This window comes from Gouania willdenowi, chromosome 4, assembly GCF_900634775.1.
Source record: "Gouania willdenowi chromosome 4, fGouWil2.1, whole genome shotgun sequence".
Classification (NCBI taxonomy): domain Eukaryota; kingdom Metazoa; phylum Chordata; class Actinopteri; order Blenniiformes; family Gobiesocidae; genus Gouania; species Gouania willdenowi.
The window spans coordinates 6,214,359-6,233,912 of NC_041047.1; the positions used below are offsets into that span (position 1 = coordinate 6,214,359).

General features: G+C 38.7%; 1 protein-coding gene across 3 annotated transcripts; it reads left to right on the forward strand.

The window, feature by feature from the left end:
• The first annotated feature begins 330 nt into the window (after positions 1-330).
• fxr1 (FMR1 autosomal homolog 1) lies at positions 331-19,361 on the forward strand. Of its 3 annotated transcripts, none has more exons than XM_028443792.1 (18): positions 331-463; positions 6,616-6,668; positions 6,760-6,853; positions 6,945-7,016; positions 7,740-7,888; positions 8,606-8,699; positions 8,807-8,923; positions 11,110-11,280; positions 12,408-12,486; positions 12,666-12,775; positions 12,870-12,959; positions 13,509-13,716; positions 13,813-13,906; positions 14,196-14,311; positions 15,401-15,601; positions 15,787-15,864; positions 16,300-16,382; positions 17,921-19,361. In XM_028443792.1, exons 1-18 carry the CDS (start codon positions 413-415, stop codon positions 18,095-18,097), a joined length of 2,037 nt encoding a protein of 678 aa, XP_028299593.1. In that variant the 5' UTR covers positions 331-412; the 3' UTR covers positions 18,098-19,361. The 3 variants fall into 3 exon arrangements, with proteins under 3 accessions (XP_028299593.1, XP_028299592.1, XP_028299594.1); XM_028443791.1 differs by having other exon boundaries at positions 332-463; positions 12,861-12,959; XM_028443793.1 differs by lacking the exon at positions 15,787-15,864 and having other exon boundaries at positions 332-463.
• Positions 19,362-19,554: the final 193 nt, after the last annotated feature.

Below are 19,554 nucleotides of genomic sequence, written 5' to 3' on the forward strand. Positions count from 1 at the left end.
TGATAAAATTCGAAAATGAGAAGCGAGCAATCATTTTTTACTGAGTTATTGCCCTTGTTTCATTTTTTACTCTGTTCGAGGTATCTTCAAAGGGGACAGCTTTTCTTCGAAAACATTTAAGATAGTTAGTAATTTCATATTCTGATGTGATAATATTTTCTTATGTATTCATCTAAGTTAGATTTAGGACATTTAGGAAAAGTATTATTATTATTATTATTATTATTATTATTATTATTATTATTATTATTATTATTATTATCAAAAGGTATTCCCCATCCACCTTCCCAGTGTGGATCCAACAGTGGGCTCTGTCTGGGTTTGCCCCCCGCCCCGGTCCTGGTGGCTCTGTGTGTGCGGCCCTGATGCTCCCAAGCGCACCTGTCGTCCCAGCGTCCTTTGCGTGTCCAATATGGAAGAGCTGGCGGTGGAGGTCCGGGGCTTCAACGGGGCTTTTTACAAGGTAAAACCCCGCTTATCTACAACGCAGTGGGGCGTTCAAGGCTCCCATAGCTCAATGAAGTGCTTGTTAATGCTGTGACGTGTCCTGAGCTGCTCTGGTGTTGCTTTTTAGCTTCTTCTTGGTGCGTTAGCCGCAACTAGCAGGCTAGGCTAGCGATGCTATCCAGCCATTTATCACCCTTTAATGCTTCTTCTGAAATCCCACAACGCGGACACACGGTGTTGTTTGTGTTTCTCCGATCATATAACACTTAAATACTCATCTTGGTGTTGTTACTAGTGGTTAAACAGTGGCTTTTGCGCGGCTTAAAGTTAGCTAACTCGCTAGTAACAACTGTGACGTCACATGATGCGTTTAAAGTACATTTCACGACAGGCTCGTGCTTTATTTCCTCGCAGGAGTTTGTGGTGAATCTGTAAATGTTAACACGGACTGAATGTGTTGGTTTTTAAGGTTTTTTCAGGTTTAGCCGGAGAGGAGTAACTGAGTAACTGTGGCTGAATAACTGAATGTCTATTATTTGATACTTGATCATGCCTCAGCTATTTCCACCGTGTGTGTGTTTCTGTGTGTGCCACACAGCCAGCTGTTCCTTGTCAATCCCGCCCAGCTGGCATGTTGGGACTGGGTCACTGACACCACAGACTTAAAGGCTATTTACAGACATGCGTCACTTCTTTTGCTCTCTCTGACCCTTCATTTACACTATTTACTACTTCCTTCACGTTTTCCAGAATGTTCGAATGATTTAATCTGTTTTGAGTATGGCTAGGCGATTTGGACCAAAACTCATATATCGATATTTATTCTCAACATGGCGATATACGATATTAATTTCAATATTTCTTAGTCTTACCAGAAAGACAATATGTTCCACTTTTGGTTTATTCTCCTCTAAGGGACAGCACCTGTGAGTGAGTTCGGTAGAATGACTTGTTTCAGGGAAGGTCTGGGTTAGGACACACTCAGTGATCGTCTCAATGTGCTTTTCATGCTGTTCTGAGAAGTAGTGAAAGCAGTGACTCCTAAACCAAGTGTTTTGATACAAAATAAGCTATAAAACATATGTATGTCAATAAAGGTGTTATCGCAGTATTCTATACAGTAGTCTCTCGTTTATCGCAGGGGTTTCGTTCTAAAAATAACCCGCAATAGGCAAAATTTGCAAAAGTAGTCAGCTTTATTTTTTACAATAATTATACATGTTTTAAGGCTGTAAAACCCCTCCCCACATACTTTATACACTTTTCTCATACAGACGTTGACATTGTGGGTTTTGTCGGGGAGAAAACTTGCAAACATACAGTACTTCAGAATGTGCAAGATAAAAAAAATGTCTCCATTCGGTGGGCGGTGCTTCGCTTCATATGCGTGTCTGAAGTGAAGCACCGCCCACCAGTGACACATCCAACTCGGTGAGTTTCACTGCCTGCTGAAGTGAGGAGCTGGGCACCTTTTTCTCCTCTCATAAACATAAACCACCAGTGAAAAAAGCCTGTGTGATTAGCGGCTAATGCTGTCCTAGCTCAGTGCTAACTTTCAAAGATGAAAACTACAGAGAAAATCCTTCCTAGTCTGGTCCCGGTTATAAAGGCCGTGTTATCCAGTAGCTCCAGCTGGTCACACACAGCTTCTATTCCATGGTTGAATGGGTGAACAGACCTGTGTCCGTGTTGACGGCCTGACGTCATCGTCAACAAAGACTCTGGCTTTCGTCATGCGAAACAGTTGCAGGAGTTCAATATTTCCAACTCCTGCGAATGTGCGAATACAACGAAAAATCGGGAGCGCGCTCGCACGGCCAATGCTCTTGACGTGCGGATTGGACCGCACCGCCCCACAGGAAAGATTTCGCATCTGGGACGCATTTATCCATTGACTTTGTATGTAATCTGGACATATGGACATTTTGTGATGCATCCGGTGTGAACGCAGCAGCCATTCGGGACGCAGAACACAATGCACGTTCATACGCTGTAAAAAAAAATGCATGCAAAATTACACTGTAAAAAAAAAAATATCTGCAAAACACAGGCTGCGAAAGGTGAACGGCATTATAGTGAGGGACAACTGTATCACCAAAATATAAAATGTGATATATCTTGAATATCGATATATCACTCAGCGCTAATTGATCAGCTGTCAAATTTACTGGTAATAATGTTAAAAAACAAAATGAGTATGCCTAAAGATTTCAGAGATATGATTTATTTTTTTTAAAAAAAGAAAGATTTAGGAATTCATTATTTTATCCTGGAAGGAGACTTTTTGTGCAGCCATTAGTGCTTGCTCAGAATAAATAAAACATATTAAAGCCACAGTGGCAGCAGCAATAACTGAGTTCTGTAGTTCTGCTGTGACCCTTAAAGCTGCAGGAGAGGAACTTAAAAAAACTAAAATCTGATAAAGACATAGTGTAGGCCTGAAAGATCAAAGGAATTGCTGCTTGAAACTTTGTTTTGATCTCCACTGTAAACACTCTCTGATGGTGCGTTTGATTGCACTCGGAACCTGGATAAATCTGGCAGAACGAACTGTAAAAGTGCAATAAAACAGCCCTTGAGCTCGGGACCCCGACTCGAAAAAATATGGGCAGGATCCAAGCAGCCCGAGTCGATCGGAATTAAGACTTGGCAAAATAGTGGCGCACACTGAGGTGTAAACAGTCATTTTTTGCTCCTTTGAAAAATAATATTAAAAAAACTATCAAAACAAATAACAGCTTACTGTGGCCAGTTATGTTTTCCAAGCTTACTGATTTAAATGGATTTGCTTCAGACGCAGCATTAATGACATTGTGGGACAAGTTTTGCACATTGCATTGTGGGATGTGGAGTCCATAGACATATGCATAGAAGTGTTTTTACTTCATTTTTACTGTGATTTTTTGCCAGACAAGGAGGACACAGTGATTGGCTTGGCTCTATTTTTGTTCTAGCTTGTTCCCGGTATTCCCTGTGATATCTTTGGGACTCCACATCCCACAAGGCAAAATTGTCATTACACAGTGTTTACAGTGGAGATTAAAACAAACTTTCATGCAGTAATTTCAATTTCTCACATATTTTTGTTGAGCAGATGATCTTGGATTTATTGATCAATAAGGCCTACAGCAGTATGCCTTTATCTAATATCAAAATGATTGTCTCCAGTGGCTTTGCTACATCATCATTTCAAACCATAAAATAAAAACAAAGGTAAGAAATGAGTCAATAAAATGTAATCAAAATTAAAATCATGAATCATTAAAAATGCGTGCATCAGTCAGCCTGTTTTTAGCAGCAGAAAATAAGTGAGTTGGTAATTTTTTTTTTTTTTTTTTGTGATATTTTATTTTGATCACCTACCTTGTTAGATTATTACAGTTTCAATAGAGAAATGTATTATTTTCCTCCTCAAAGTGGTGAGAACATATAAATAGTTTGTTTTGGTCTGGGCATTGATTCATATTTCCGGGACAGATTATTGGAAGACGCTCCCTTTGCAGATGCATGTCAGCCTCTCCTTGTTCTGAATGTTTGTGGGAGGAGACAGAAATAAAACAACTGAGTGAAGGCATGGAAACAGTGACAGACACAGGGTTTCAATGTAACGTTTGTAGCACAAAAGGAAGAAGTGGTAGTGGTGTAATATTGGTTATGAAATTATTTTTTTCTATGTCAGGATGTTTTTTCATTCTGTTTTCACACATTTTGTGATTGATTTAGTCATTTAAACAAACTTAAAAACACCAAACAGTCGGCAGCAAACTGTGAAACCTTTAACTAGTGCTGGGCAATTGAACAATAAGGGCGACCGCGGCTCAGGTGGTAGAGGGTTGTCTTCTGATCGAGAGGTTGGGGGTTCGATCCCAGTGCCTGACTGTGTCGAAGTGTCCTTGGGCAAGACACTGAACCCTAAGTTGCTCCCAGTGGTTGACTAGCGCCTTGCATGGCAGTCCTGTCCCATTGGTGTGTGAATGTGAGAGTGATTGGGTGAATGAGCTGATATGTAAAGCGCTTTGGGACTGCTTCAGTGCGGTTTTAAAGCGCTATATAAATCAAGTCCATTTACCATTTACCAATAACAATACATCGCGATACAGATGTGATCAATGTCAGTAGAAAATATGTGCAATAGTATGTTCAATGATAAATATAAATAGATAACTTACTTTAAGGGGTGTAAATCACTAGCCTCATCACGATACAATGTTGATATGTTTGGATGATGATACAATGTTTGCTGTTATCACAAAGTCTGTCACGATACGATTTCAATTCACAAGCCTGCGATCGATATAATGTGATATCATATGCCCATCTCACACAATCATTTACATGTCTATCAACTCCCAAAAAACAACTGAAATATGATTTGACCATTTTATTTCTAAAGTCTTTCAGGTATCAGGCATTAAATAAACAGTATACACACCATTCTGTAACATTTAACAAAGTGTAAGACTTTGAATTGTGTGAGTGATAAAAAGTATCTAGTAGTTTTATTTAAATTACTACGGTGCATTACATTTTAATAATACAAAAATATGGCCTTAAAAACAGTTGATTTCACTGTAACAAACTGTACCCAGATGGAGAAAAAAGTGTCACTGGCATGTTATTATTAGTAATATTATTATTTTAACATTGACATGTGATTGATGCCACACTGTTATATAACTAAGTATAAAAACATATTTTAAGGGGCATATGATGAATTTTTGTAAAACAAAAATAACCATATGGTTTATTTGTTTTGATTTGGAATAACCAAAGAACAAAGGGTACACAGATAATAATGCTACATATATGGTTTTGATACATTTTGTTCTTCTTTAATATTAAATATATATCTCAAGTGGACTTCCAGAGACTTGTTATTCAGTAGTCTTGTTTATTTACATGAACAGACGCTGTTTGTTGTGGGGAGTTAGTATAAATCAACCCATTTAAGAGCACAGACCGAATACTGAAAGTATCAGATCTCAGTTTGTGTATCTGTGCACTCACTCACGTGCTAAACCTCTAGCAAAACAACCTTCTTCAACCCAGTTCTTATCGTCTTAAAATCAGCATCACTACTATAGTGCTGTGCTTTTATTATTATTTCATTTCCTGTGATATAGTTCATCATTTTTACTTCTTTCCTCACGTGGCTTTTTCTCCTTGGCTCCTCGCTTTGCTGAGCAACCATATGTAAACGACGTAGGTTCCGTGCCACTCTTGGGTTACTAACAGGTCTTCTTCGTTAGTGTTTTATAGTGGTTGGCGCCACATTCAGGAATCGGCAGTGGATCATTCCTGGTTGGCGGCTGCATAGTGCTGTGTACAAATTGGGTTGGCAGCAGGGGTTGTACCATCCCCGTGCAGGAAATGGCGGCACAGACGTACATACGTGCTATGTGAATTTCAAAATAAAAGCGTATCTTAAAGATGATGATGTCTGTCAATGTTTTTATTGTGCATCGATATAATTAGATCGTTAATTAATTAATTGATGTGGTTCGATGTATTGTTACACTACTAATTACTTTATTATTAAATCATTATTTACAAAAATACAAAATGATTTGCACATTTTTTATGATTATATATTATTTTATAGTCCATATTTGCACATTGACATGTATGTTTGTTTTTTTCCATCATTTTTGTTTCATTGGACTTTTTAATTTGTTAAAAGAAATATGTTTTAAATAAGATTACTTGCATTGAGCCTTTTGTTCTCCTGGTCCTTATTTTTAATAAGAAATGAAAAAAAAAAAAAAAAAAGAAAATCAATAATTATCGATATCGACTGATAGGAATCACAATTTTGGTTGCCATGATTAAATGAACCTGATCGTCAGCAATATTCACATTTAAAATACAGGCTCTGTAATGTATGCATTCAGTTAGCCTTTGGTACATTTTTAATTCTTGGGTTAATTTGATAATAATTCTTATTTAAAGCATAATTTTGCACTGTAAACTGTACACATATTGTTTGTTTAAAAGTAGTGTCGTAAAAACAGTTGTTTTTTCTAAACATGATCAATAATTGTGATTATACTGTAATATTGATAAAAATAATTGTGATTATCATTTTGACCATCATTGTACAGCGCTGCCCAGCCCTACCTTTAACTATCTACCTTTAACTGTGGTTGTTTTTTCTCCTCTCACTCTAAGGGCTTTGTTAAAGACATCCACGATGACTCTCTCACCATTGCCTTTGAAAACAAGTGAGTCTTTAAACTCTAAAAGGCTCCTCTGAACTATCTCATTAACAAGTTAAAGTTTGCATTGGGTAAAACTGCTGACTTTGTTTTGTAGCTGGCAGCCAGAACGCCAGGTGCCCTTCAGTGATGTCAGGATGCCCCCACCCGCTGACGCCAAGAAGGAGATCACAGAAGGAGAGGAAGTGGAGGTGAGAAGAAGAGGGCTGATGTTCTCTGTTTTTGTGTGTGTCTGTGTCTGTGTTGACATTTTTCTAATGCTTTTCATCTCCTCTGTGGCAGATCTTCTCCAGAGCAAATGAACAGGAGCCGTGTGGTTGGTGGTTGGCCAAAGTTCGCATGACGAAGGGAGATGTGAGTTTTCTTCAGTTTGATGTTGACCTGCTCTAATACAGTGGTTCTCAACCTTTGAACCCATTTTTCCTTGTTTTTACCCTTTTTCTGCAACTACACCAAACTTGGTGTATTTTAACCTATTTTATCACTTTTTCTTACCATATTTTTGCTCCCGTTAATGCATTGTTGCTACATTACTCCCATTTCTGCGTCTTCTCTATCAAATGTTAATGCCTTTTCTGCACATTTTTCTGTCACATACGTTGACCCATTATTGTCACTTTTAAACTCTTTTCACCGTATTTCATGCTTGATTTTTTTTTTTTTTTGCCAATTTAACCACATTTATCATTTGTCATGCTCATTATTTGCAAGTTTAAACTAATTATTCCTTCTTTTTTCCTGCAACTTTTAAGCCAATATTGACACTTTTTACCAATTTTATTTCTGATTAAAACAAGGATTTACATCTTTAAAATGACTATATACTATAGCCCAAATAATACTAAACTTCCTAGATAACAGTGGATGTTAATATTCAGATAAATAAATAAAGACTCGTAGAACAATGGACCTTCATCTTGCTGACTATTTTCAATATCATATTGTGAGTATTTCATATCCTTAACCCTATATCGTATTTCATATCGTATTGTGAGTTAACTATTGTATTACACTCCTAGTTACTGAAGACAATAGACGGCTCTGAAAATAAAGAAAAACTTTTGTCCTTTCTTCCAGTTTTTTGTGATTGAGTACGCTGCCTGCGATGCGACGTACAATGAGATCGTGACATTTGAACGTCTGCGTCCAGTCAACACAAACAAGCCTCTGACCAAGAACTCCTTCCACAAATGCACCGTTCCTGTTCCCCAGGATTTACAAGAAGCGTACGTAACATTACAGACATGATTTATTATGTCTGTCCTGATTTGAGCCTGTGTTATCCTTAGGGCTGTGTGCGTGCAGTGCAGTGCTGAACAGTAATTTTGTCCAGCATGTTGTACATGTGTCATAAAGATGGAAGAGGTGCTCAGAGGCTCTCAGCTGTTACTGTATGAATTAACCTTTGTGTAATTTAACAACACAGTTGTCTTCCTGTGTGATCACAGGGGATTCTTGACATTTGCCGACATGATCACAATCTATCCTCTCAGTCTCCTGACAAATGCTGTCTGATCTCCTAAAATGATTATCATTAGTTACCCCTTCAATAAATGAGCAATTAATCTTTAACTAATAATAGATAATAGGGGTGGAAGGATACACTCATATTTTGGAGGAAAGAAAACAGAATAGTCAAAATACAAATACGTATTCTTTTATTTAAATTGTCAATACTTTTTTTTAACTAATGTATTTTCTTATAACCTTTTTACAAACTGTTTGAACTGTTTAAACTTTTAAACCAAAATAAATTGCACATTTCTTTATTTATCACCATGCAAACTTAAACATAAAATAATATAAGAATATAAGAAATATAAGAAGATTTTAATCCCCTTTATTTGCATAGATTTTTTAGCCAATTTAGGATATCTTTTTTAAAGCTAACTTAGCCTTTGTTCAATCAATCATGTGAATAACGTAGGCTTTTCTAATCCTAGGTGTCAGAGTGAGAACGCCCACAAAGACTTCAAGAAGGCTGTGGGAGCCTGTCAAGTTTCATACTGTGTTGACACCAGTCAACTCATGATTGTGGTAACTGTCCTAACTTCTTTAGATGGCACGTTTTTTTACATATATATTAATATATATATATATATATATTTACAGGCCTCTTTTATTTCCTGTATGTGTGTTTTTAGTCGACCAATGAGACGACGGTGAAGCGCGTGTCTCTGCTCAGTGACATGCACCTGCGCAGTCTTAGGACAAAGCTGCTGCTCATGTCCCGCAACCAGGAGGCCACGAAACACCTGGAGGTCAGTGATTCACAAACCCATAGCTGTGCTGTTTGAGTTGAAAAAAAGCTATGGTATTGTTAGTTGTACAGTGGGTACGGAAAGTATTCAGACACCTTTTTCAATTTTTCACTCTTTGTTTCATTGCAGCCATTTGCTAAAATCAAAAAGTTCTTTTTATTCCTCATTAATGTACACTCAGCACCCCATCTTGACATAAAAAAACAGAAATGTAGAATTTGCTGTAACACCCATATTTAACTCACATGCTGTTCATTTCTTCTGATCCTCCTTGAGATGGTTCTGCTCCTTTATTGGAGTCCAGCTGTGTTTAAATAAACTGATTGGACTTGATTAGGAAAGGCACACACGTGTCTCTATAAGACCTTACAGCTCACAGTGCATGTCGGAGCAAATGAGAATCATGAGGTTGAAGGAACTACCCAAGGAGCTCAGAGACTAAATTGTGGCAAGGCACAGATCTGGCCAAGGTTACAAAAGAATTTCTGCAGCACTCAAGGTTTCTAAGAGCACAGTGGCCTCCATAATCCTTAAATGGAAGAAGTTTAGGACGACCAGAACTAGGGATGTAACGATTAATCGTAAGGCAGTTAAAAATCGATTCACAGGTATCACTGTTCACATCGATACTGTGAAAATTGAATCGCAGTACTTTTTTTCCAGAAGTGTTGGCGGCGGGCGGAATCTGCTACTACTTTCTTTCTGGCCGCCCACTACATGTTCATAAATGATTCCTTACCCCTTTAGCACCGAGAGAATATCTGTAATATTACGTGAATATCTGTAAAAGTCACGTTTTTCTATTAGCTCTGTCTGCTAGCATCGCATCTCTTCTTCACTGCTAGATTAGCTGCATGCCAACCGACCACTGGGTTACCACCGCCCTCTGCTGGTCCAAACAATTATCTGACATAAATACAGAGCAATTTTTTTTTAAGTCCAATTGTTAAGGCACAAAATTCATTTTCAGTTGCACTTTTAAAAAGAAAAAGAACCACAATTTAAATTAATAGGCTTCGTCTTCATTTGTATTATTCTTTTATTTGTTTCATTCAGGATTTATTTTTAGTTAAATTGCATTGTTTTTAATAGTTTATCAACGGATTATTTTGACAATGAAAGAAACAGTACAGTTTTTTATAGTTTTGAACCCAAAAAAAATAAAAGAATATTTTTCAGTCATCATATGTCTATAGTCCCATTTTGTAAAATAAATCGTGAGAGAATCGTATCGTGAACCCAGTATCATGAATTGAATCGTATCGGGAGTTGAGTGAATCGTTACATCCCTAACCAGAACGCTTCCTAGACCTGGCCATCCAGCCAAACTGAGCAATCGTGGGAGAAAAGCCTTGGTGAGAGAGGTAAATTAGAACCCAAAGATCACTGTGGCTGAGCTCCAGAAATGCAGTAGGGAGATGGGAGAAAGTTCCACAAACTCAACTATCACTGCAGCTCTCCACCAGTCGGTGCTTTATGGCAGAGTGGCCCGAGGGAATCCTCTCAGTGCAAAGCTAGTATAGAGTTTGCCAAAAAACACATTAGGACTCTCAGACTATGAGAAATAAGATTCTCTGGTCTGATGGATCCAAGATTGAACTTTTTGGCGTTAATTCTAAGCGGTATGTGTGGAGAAAATCAAGCACTGCTCATCACCTGCCCAATACAATCCCAACAGTGAAACATGGTGGTGGTAGCATCATGGTTGCAATTGAAGGAAAAATGAATAAGGCCAAGTACAGAGATATCCTGGAAGAAAACCTCTTCCAGAATGCTCAGGACCTCAGACTGGGCCGAAGGTTTACCTTCCAACAAGACAATGACCCTAAGCACACAGCTAAAATAACAGAGTGGCTTCGGAACAACTCTGTGGCGATTCTTGACTGGCCCAGCCAGAGCCCTGACCTAAATCCAATTGAGCATCTCTGGAGAAACCTGAAAATGGCTGTCCACCAACGTTCACCATCCAACCTGACAGAACTGGAGAGGATCTGCAAGGAAGGAAATGGCTGCAATCAAACAAAGAGTGAAAAATGTAAAGGGGTCTGAATACTTTCCGTACCGACTACCAACATAGTGGGTGTTGTGGCAATCCTGTGACCCAACAGTGAGATGTCTTCCAGATTTTCCTTTATTGTCATGCAAACAATTGAATGTACAGTAATGGTTTGTGTGTGTTTGTGTAGAACTCCAGGCACCTGGTGTCGTCCTTCCAGGAGGAATTCACAGTAAAAGCTGATTTGGTGGGTTTGGCCATCGGGAGCCACGGCAGCAACATCCAACAAGCCCGTAAGGTTCCTGGAGTCACAGCAATAGAGCTGGATGAGGAAAGTGGAACGTTCAGGATCTATGGAGAGGTGATGTTCAACAAAACACAGAATGAAAAGTGGAAAGAGGACCTGCTTAAAAACTCAGACATTTCAGCTTTATTTTTGTGTCGACAGAATTAACAGCAACTTGTGTCGCTTTTGATACCAATAATATTTACGTAATATTCATTTCTGGTGACTCCTGGACACTTTATTCTCTAAAATGTGTTTTTTGATCATGTATATAAATAATGATAATGCATTGTATTTATATAGCGCCTTATTTTGGTCACTCAAAGCACTTTACATGGCATTATTCTTTCACTCCACACTTAGCCACAGCTGCGAGGCTGCTATAGTGCGCCATCGGCCCCTCTGACCACCACTAACACTCACTCACACACCACATTCATATGAGGCAATGTGGGTAAAGTGGACACAATGACTTTGAGATTGCATGTGGTGTTTAATTTTAAAAAAGAATATTAATTATTAAAAAATTTAAATAAATAAGTAAATAGTTTTAATGAGTAACTAATTTCATTTTATTATGAGACTTTTCAGGCGACCCCATTTTAATTTTAATTCCAGGCGAGGGTCACGACTCCATGGTTGAAAAACCCTGCTCTAAGGACACTGCTGCAATGAAAAAATAAATCTTTTTTTTTTTTTTTTTTTTTTTTGTAAAATTTTAGTTAGTAATATTTTTAATTATATTATTACTAGGCATTTCAGGTGACCCGATTTTATTTCTAAGTGACCCCACACACGACCCCATGGTTGAAAAACCCTGGTTTAAAATTTGTTTTCAGAATAACATCAGAGACAGAATGGGAAAAATTATTTGGATTAATGTCCTTGTTCATATAGTTTTATATCATTATAAGTAAAATAATTACCTGATTCACAATACAATAAAAAGGTAAGTGGATTATTAATGCAACACATAAACACCACAATTAAATCACTCTTGATAACGCACTTTTTAAACAAATATTTCACATTGTTACGTGAAAATATTCCGGGTTTGGTTGGGTCTAATGCTTTTCCATCAAAACACATTTAAACTGACTGAATTAGGCTGTGCAAGTGTTTGTGCATGTTTCTGTAAAAATCACTAAGAATTTTTAGCATTCCTGATGTGTAAGACGTAATAACCTCCTGATGTGTTTCAGACGGCGGAGGCAGTGAAGAAGGCCAGAAATTACTTGGAGTTTTTGGAGGATTCTGTCGAAGTGCCAAGAAATCTTGTCGGTATGTAACTGCAGAAATAGTTAAAATACCCAAAGGAAATAAGTTTGTAATTGGAGCCACATTTTGCCACTTTCTGTAACTTATTCCAACTATGAATCAATGTAACAGAGATGATAAAAAAATAACACTAGCAGAAATACCACAATATTTAATGCGCATCACTTTAATTTTTTTCCCAGGCAAAGTGATTGGAAAGAACGGTAAAGTTATCCAGGAGATTGTGGATAAGTCGGGTGTGGTGAGGGTCAGGATAGAAGGTGACAATGACAACAAACAACCCAGACCAGAAGTAAGATTACTACCCTGATGTGTCACTGCTTCCTTCCTCTCAGGCTGCCTCATACTAACATTCCACTTGTGTTTTTTGTGTTTTGGTGACACAGGGGGGAATGGTTCCGTTTACCTTTGTCGGCACCAAGGAGAGCATCAGCAACGTTCAGGTTCTGTTGGAGTACCATATCTCTTACCTCAACGTAAGAACCCTTCTTTGATTCTTTAAAAGCACCTTTATTATCATGTTTCTCTGTTTGCTTCAGACTCAGATGTCGAGGATGGTTTTGTAAGAATAGGGTCTCTGATATTCCATGATCGCAAAAAACTAACAGAAAAAAAAATGGAATTAGCGTTCTGAAACGAAAATATATCATACACACAGACACACACACCTTAAGAAAAAGATGTAAATTCCAAACCACGAACATAAGCTACACTTAAAAAAAAAAAAAAAAAGAAAGACATTCACCTCTATTTTTTCACTGTATTTATTTAAAAACAAAACAAAAAACCTGAACTATACTCAGTTGTCTGTAATTGTTTGTGTGCATCCTCTACTATTAGCTGACTTTGTATTGGTTCTTTGTGTGTCTTCACTTTAAGTTTCATATAGGGGAGCTTCTTGTGCAGAGCTAACTGCTAGTTAACCAGATGAGGCAACTAATGGATTAATCTTCTGAAAATGTTCTCATGCCTTCCTTTATTTTCTGGATCTGATGTTTCGGTGCTGATGATGTCTGACCCTCCAGGAGGTTGAACAGCTTCGACTTGAGCGGATGCACATTGATGAGCAGCTGCGTCAGGTGACCCAGGCCCATCGAATGGCTGATCGAGAGAGGGGAGGAGGATATAACGCTGACAGCAGCGCCAACGCCTCCTCGTCGTCCTCAAACCCGGGTCGTTCTTACAATAATAGAGGACGTGGACGCAGAGGCCACAGCTACAGCACTGGATACGGTAAGAAACTGACACTGAAGTTTTAAAACCCTTTTCCTGGACCCAGAGTTAACCTGTTTTTTCTTTTTTATTTATTGTGCTTTCTGATTTATAAAGGCACCAACTCTGAGCATTCCAATGCCTCTGAGACTGATTCAGAGCGCCGGGATGAGCTCAGTGATTGGTCCCTGGCTGGAGAGGACCAGGACAGGTGAAGTCTCACACAGTTCCACAAACATACATTTAAATATTTTTAATTTGCGCTGGAATCATTATTTCATATGGTATTTATTTTCATCATTTCGGCAAGTTCATTTTGTCTTTTTTTTGAACAGTATTTTAAGGTATAGTCATATATTAGGGAAAACTTTTTTCAGTAAATTTACTTTGACGTCTGCTAATCACTTTAATGTGTCCTTTTATGTTCTTTCTTTCTGGCTATGGCGAAAATCACATCCATGACGTGAATTTCCTGAAAGACGTTTCTGTTTGACTTCCAGGGAGAGGGAGAGGGGCCCACGGCCTCCGAGAGATGGCCGCAGGAGGCCTGGACCAGGCAGAGGCCGAGGAGGACCTGGAGGAAGAGGAGGGAGAGGAGGATACAACAACACCTCAGGTGCCACTGAAAGACTCAATGATGCAAACTTTGTCTTGGTACAGTGTAGAAGTGTGCCAATACATTGATTATTAGATTAATTGCGATTCATAAACGTTCAACGATCATTTTTCATAATAATTAAAGTCACAGATGCCGCCCGCACACCTGAAGGAACAGACCAGATGAAGGAGGTGATGGCAACAGCTGACTTTTAAAGGCTCAAACATATTTGGGCGGAGTCGAGTAGAATCCACGCAAAGTCTGTTTGGTGTCTACCAGACCAATTAAGTGCAAAGCTCAGATTTTATGTTTGAGCCTTTGGCTACAGTTACTGAGTGTGAGATTCATTCATGTGGATTATAAAAAGCCAGTGTTTGAAAGAATCAAGTGTTGTAACCTGTGATTTCAAAGTTGGCCTAGAGGTATCTGTGTATTCCTGGCACCAGTGCCTCAGTGGAGAGAACGTTCTCTACCGCAGGAGACGCAGTAACTGCACAACGGGGCATGTTGACCAGCTCCTTTTATGACACAAGAACTTAAAAGTTTAAAATCCTGAGACTGAAGACTTTAATTATTCATTGTGTTGCTTTATTCATCCACCGTTTATTTAAAACCCCAAAATCCACACGTGTTATGAGAGCTGATATTGTAGGTTTTACAGTATATGTTTTTAAAGCTGCTTTGATTGTGCATAGCAAAATGTTAAGTTTCTTGTGGGATTTATGCAGCTCTTTGAAGTGTTTTTACTTTATTTTTATGGAATATGATAGCTTTTGTGTTAGGTCAGATTGAATAAGCTGAAAAAGCTAATATTTTTCTTTTGTAATATGATTACTGATGAATTTAGTGATTTGACATGACTGAAAGATAATGCAGATACATTCGTTTGGTTACTTTAATTAATGAATACCGACACACATATACCTTGTTAAAGTATGAAGTAGCCACAAAGTAAGTAAAAAAGAAAAAAGATGCATCAAAAATCATTGAATAATCGAATCGTAGCACCCTGAATCATAATCGAATCGTGAGGTTGATTGATGACACCCCTCGCACAGTGTTGTCTGCTAACATACTGTTAAATATGAATCTCTAATTAATGCTCAGGGCCGAGGAGCTACGAAGATACCCGTGAGGTCATGGAGACGAACACGGAGACGGACCAGACGGCCGACACAGACGGTAGCGAGTCCAACGTAGCCGCTAACCGCCGCCGCAGGTCTCGACGACGCAGAACGGACGAGGACGCGACGCTGATCGATGGCATGAGCGAGTCTGACAACACTTCAATGAGTGAAAATGGAATTGGTATGAAAATCACATGGTTTTTAAACACTTTAAACTCCATATCACACACAGACCAGACAAATACATCTCAGTTTTTCAGGGTTCAGGGAAAAAAACAACCTTTAGCTCAGAGTTGTTGTTGTTTGGCTATGGTGTGTAACGCCACGTCCTCACTGCCTCTCCCTGTGATGAACGGACATTCCTAGATGACTCAGAGGCTAAACCTCAGCGTCGTAATCGTAGCCGGCGTCGCAGCAACCGCCTGCCGCAGGAGAGGCAGCCAGGTAACCATGGTAACTGTGTGTGACTGGCTGGAAGCTTGTTTGTTAACTCACTAAACCAAAACGTGTTTTAAACCCAGCTTGTTCATGTGACGAAGTCTGCTCATGTGTTCAACTTGTGTGGATAACAAGTATGAGAAATATTTCCTCTGATGTTGCTCTACAGCTTTTTCTAACTGATGGAAATCAGAGCTGAGAGACACTGGTTTGTCGCCTCTTTGTTAAAACATTACTGGGGTCTCCCAAGTGCTTTGTTTTGGTAACCATGGCGATAAATGATAACGGTCCACGGTTTCTTTTTTGAAACTTTGATCGCTTGTGCATGAGAAATAACCTCACACGTCTAAATACCATTTTTAATTCTGTACGTAATACTAATTTACAACTATTCCCAGAGTTGTGTCCCTTCATGTTTCCTTTGATGTTTTTTGTGTGCAGTGACTGTAGCCGACTACATATCCAGGGCCGAATCACAGAGCCGACAGCAGACTGCCAAGGAACCCAAGAAAAACAAGGATGTGGTCAGTTGTGGAACACAAACCCTAACTTTGTCAAAGCACATGCATACTCCTATGTTAGACGTGCTAATGGAATAAATATAATTCTAATTCAATCACAGTGATAAGTTACAAATACATTCAGTGTTCTCACCTGGAATTTTTCACAGCGTAGGTGCATGAGTCTTGTAGGCGGGGTCTGAGGGCAATCCGAAACTTATAACCCTTTGAAACACTATTTCCTGCATTTTGAGGGCCAAACGTTGTGAAGTTAAATTTAAGTTTCATTAATTTTATATTTGTCAATAGTTTTGTTTAGTTGATTTTGTTTGGATTTTGAAGCATACTGTTGAGATTGGACGGTGATTATGGGTTAAGTCCCAAACATATGCAGTGTTGACTGTCCACACTCCTCAGAACTTTCATACTCAAGTACACTGCCGCATAGCAGTTTCAAGTAAAATTCTAAATTTACCACAATCCTTAGCACTTCTCCGTAGGCCTTGTACTCTTTCTGGGACGTGTTTTAAATGCTGGTCAGTGTTATGTCCAATGCGGGTCGATTTGAAAAATTCATGCCTCGATTCCTTTAAATTTAGGAGGGGATTCGGATCAATATACTGATTCTGAATCAGTTTCAAAAATCAAAAAATCCCTCTCATCATTGGCGAAATTTCAAAAATTCCTATCTCGGATCGTAATTGACTGATTTTAATGAAATTTACTGTTTTGTCGGGTTGGTTCCTCAATTCTCCCACTGAGTTTTATCCTGATCAGATCCAGAGTCATGATATTTCTAAAAGAAATATGGGGGTGTCCATACATTTGGACCTATTTTATTGTTCTTCCAAGCCTTTAAAGTGTGAATGATAATGGTCCCATGATCAGGATCACTGATCTACTTAACTGACAATATCTGGCAGAGGAGATTTTGCGCTTGGCGGAGGTTTTCGCTCTCTGAGGATTCTTGTTATATATGATTTTTGGAAAATGTTCCAATCAGAAGAAGACCTGTCATCATAATTCTAATCTGGTGGACGTCTTCCACATCCTGAGGACATATGGGCTCACCCTTGCCTGACCTCCTTGTTAAGAGAATTTGACCAACAGCATTGAGAGACCAGCTGATCAATTCCATGATTTAGATTTATGATTGGGATGCAGAGAGAGGCTCCTATTAGATTATGACAAGACAAAGAGCAGCAAGCAGGAAAAAAGAGGAGGGAGCAAAGGAAAAAGCGTCCGTCTCCTCTGAGAGCAAGGAGGGGGAAAAAAAGATGCACCAGCTACTGTAGATTTTTTGTTGTGAAAGTTAAAGTTTAGAATAGAGTTGTTTAAATAATTTATCTTTTTCAAATTAAATCTGAAAGTGTACTCATGTACATATTCTTTTATTGTCAATTAAGAGATTTTAGGCGAGGTTAAAAAACACTGCTTTAAACCTTTTGCAGAGTAATTTAGAACGGATGTGGGTTTGAAAAGTGATTTTAAAAATGAGTGATTTGTTATTGAGCTTTTATTTTATTGCGTCATCAGTAATGTTCTGTTTTTCTTTTGATCAGGTGGACGTCATCGCCGAAGACATCCCACCATCCGTCCCAGCATCCAACGGCTCCAATGAAGGTGGTGACAATGGGAAGAGCGCCGACATACCCTCCCAGTCTTCCACTGAGACGCCCAAGTTCTCCAACGAAGCAGGAGAATCTAACCCCCAACCTGTTGTTAATGGACTCTCCTAGTCACACCTAGGCAAATCAAAGCACCTCTGATATTTAAACTCAGAGTTAAGACACAGACACTTGTCTTTTACTCCAAATCGTTGAAAACTGCACCCTCACCTCCCTTTACACCATGTTCTGTCCAAACTTTTCTTTGACAGTACCCTCTTTGTTCTAGTCCGTAGTTCTTCCTGTATGAGCTTGCCAAAGACAGCCCAACACACTTGTAGAGATTATCGTGAGCTGTTCTCCACAGACGGGCCACACTTCACTGAAAGCTCAGGGAGAGGTTGGACGAACCCAGAAACTACACCCCATACTGTGGTAAAAAGAAGCATTACTTTTTTTATTGCTAAGGTTTTCATTGCAGGGTTGTTGTACAAAAGTTTGCCTTCTACCAGATGCTTCCACAAACCTCTGTCTTTAGGATGTTTGACACTTTGTTCCTTTCATTGTTTTGCATGAGTTGGTTTGTTGGAAAACTCTCATATGTTTGACATACACGTGATCGATCAGCTGTTGTGCCTTGAGAACAGATCCGACATGTCGCGCCTCTGAACCCTGTCACCGGTTAGCCCTGACCACCTTCGCAGAGAAGGTCGGGGGAAACCCCACTGAGGCGTTTCCCCTGAATCCAAATTGTGCATTCTTGGGAAAAACTAAATTTAGTTTTCTTTATTTAAATATATCCATTGTGGAGTGTAACATAAGCTGCTTCTTCTTTGTTTTTGGATATGCAACCACTTTAGTTCCACATGAAATTGTATTGCAACATATGTGGATTTTTTTTTCTTTCTTTTCTTAAGAAGATAGGAGTTGTTTTCTTTGCACTGAAGCGTTAACCTGTTAAAACATTGACTGTAGTGTAGTCTGAATGCTGGACAGAGCCATCAGTGTTGGATTCTCACGACCAAATGCTCACAAAAAACGAAATAATCCAGTCATCAGGTGTCGGGACATCATTTACAATCTTCCTCACTGGCTAAAATCAACTTAAGGAAATCCATTTGGTTTATTTATTTTTAGAAAATGTACAGTATTTAAAAAGTTGAAGAAAAAACTACAGAAAATCCCTTAGCTATTGCTTTTTTTGTTTTTCTCCCTTGACATAAAAAACACTATCTAGAGGTTTTGTTTTAAAGCAACTCGGACTACTGAAATGTGTGTTTGTTGGGTCGACTACAGTTTATCTGTTTTTTAAAGGATTGTCTGGTTGATGTGCAATATGTTTTGTATGCAGGTAGTTCTTAAATAAACTTGGATCTTCCATGCGGATCTACAAGCCTCCAGTCCTTACTGGTTCATCATTTATCACAGCAGGGGGCCACATTATAGGATTCACGTCAGCATTTAGAATTACCACCAATTTGGATATTTAGTAAATATTTTTCTCATTTTTGTCTTGTGTATCTCTTTTTTAGGGCCACGTGTCAGTTGCCCATGTTTAACGTATAGCAAGTATGGGAAACTATCAGCAG

What these genes read in the sequence shown, in the direction of transcription:
- fxr1 (XM_028443791.1), top strand. Translation starts at nt 413, where the DNA reads ATGGAAGAGCTGGCGGTGGAGGTCCGGGGCTTCAACGGGGCTTTTTAC. An exon ending in TTCGCATGACGAAGGGAGAT is followed by an intron (nt 7,017 to 7,739) that starts GTGAGTTTTCTT and finishes CCTTTCTTCCAG; the next exon opens with TTTTTTGTGATTGAGTACGC. An exon ending in ACAAACAACCCAGACCAGAA is followed by an intron (nt 12,776 to 12,860) that starts GTAAGATTACTA and finishes TTTTGTGTTTTG; the next exon opens with GTGACACAGGGGGGAATGGT.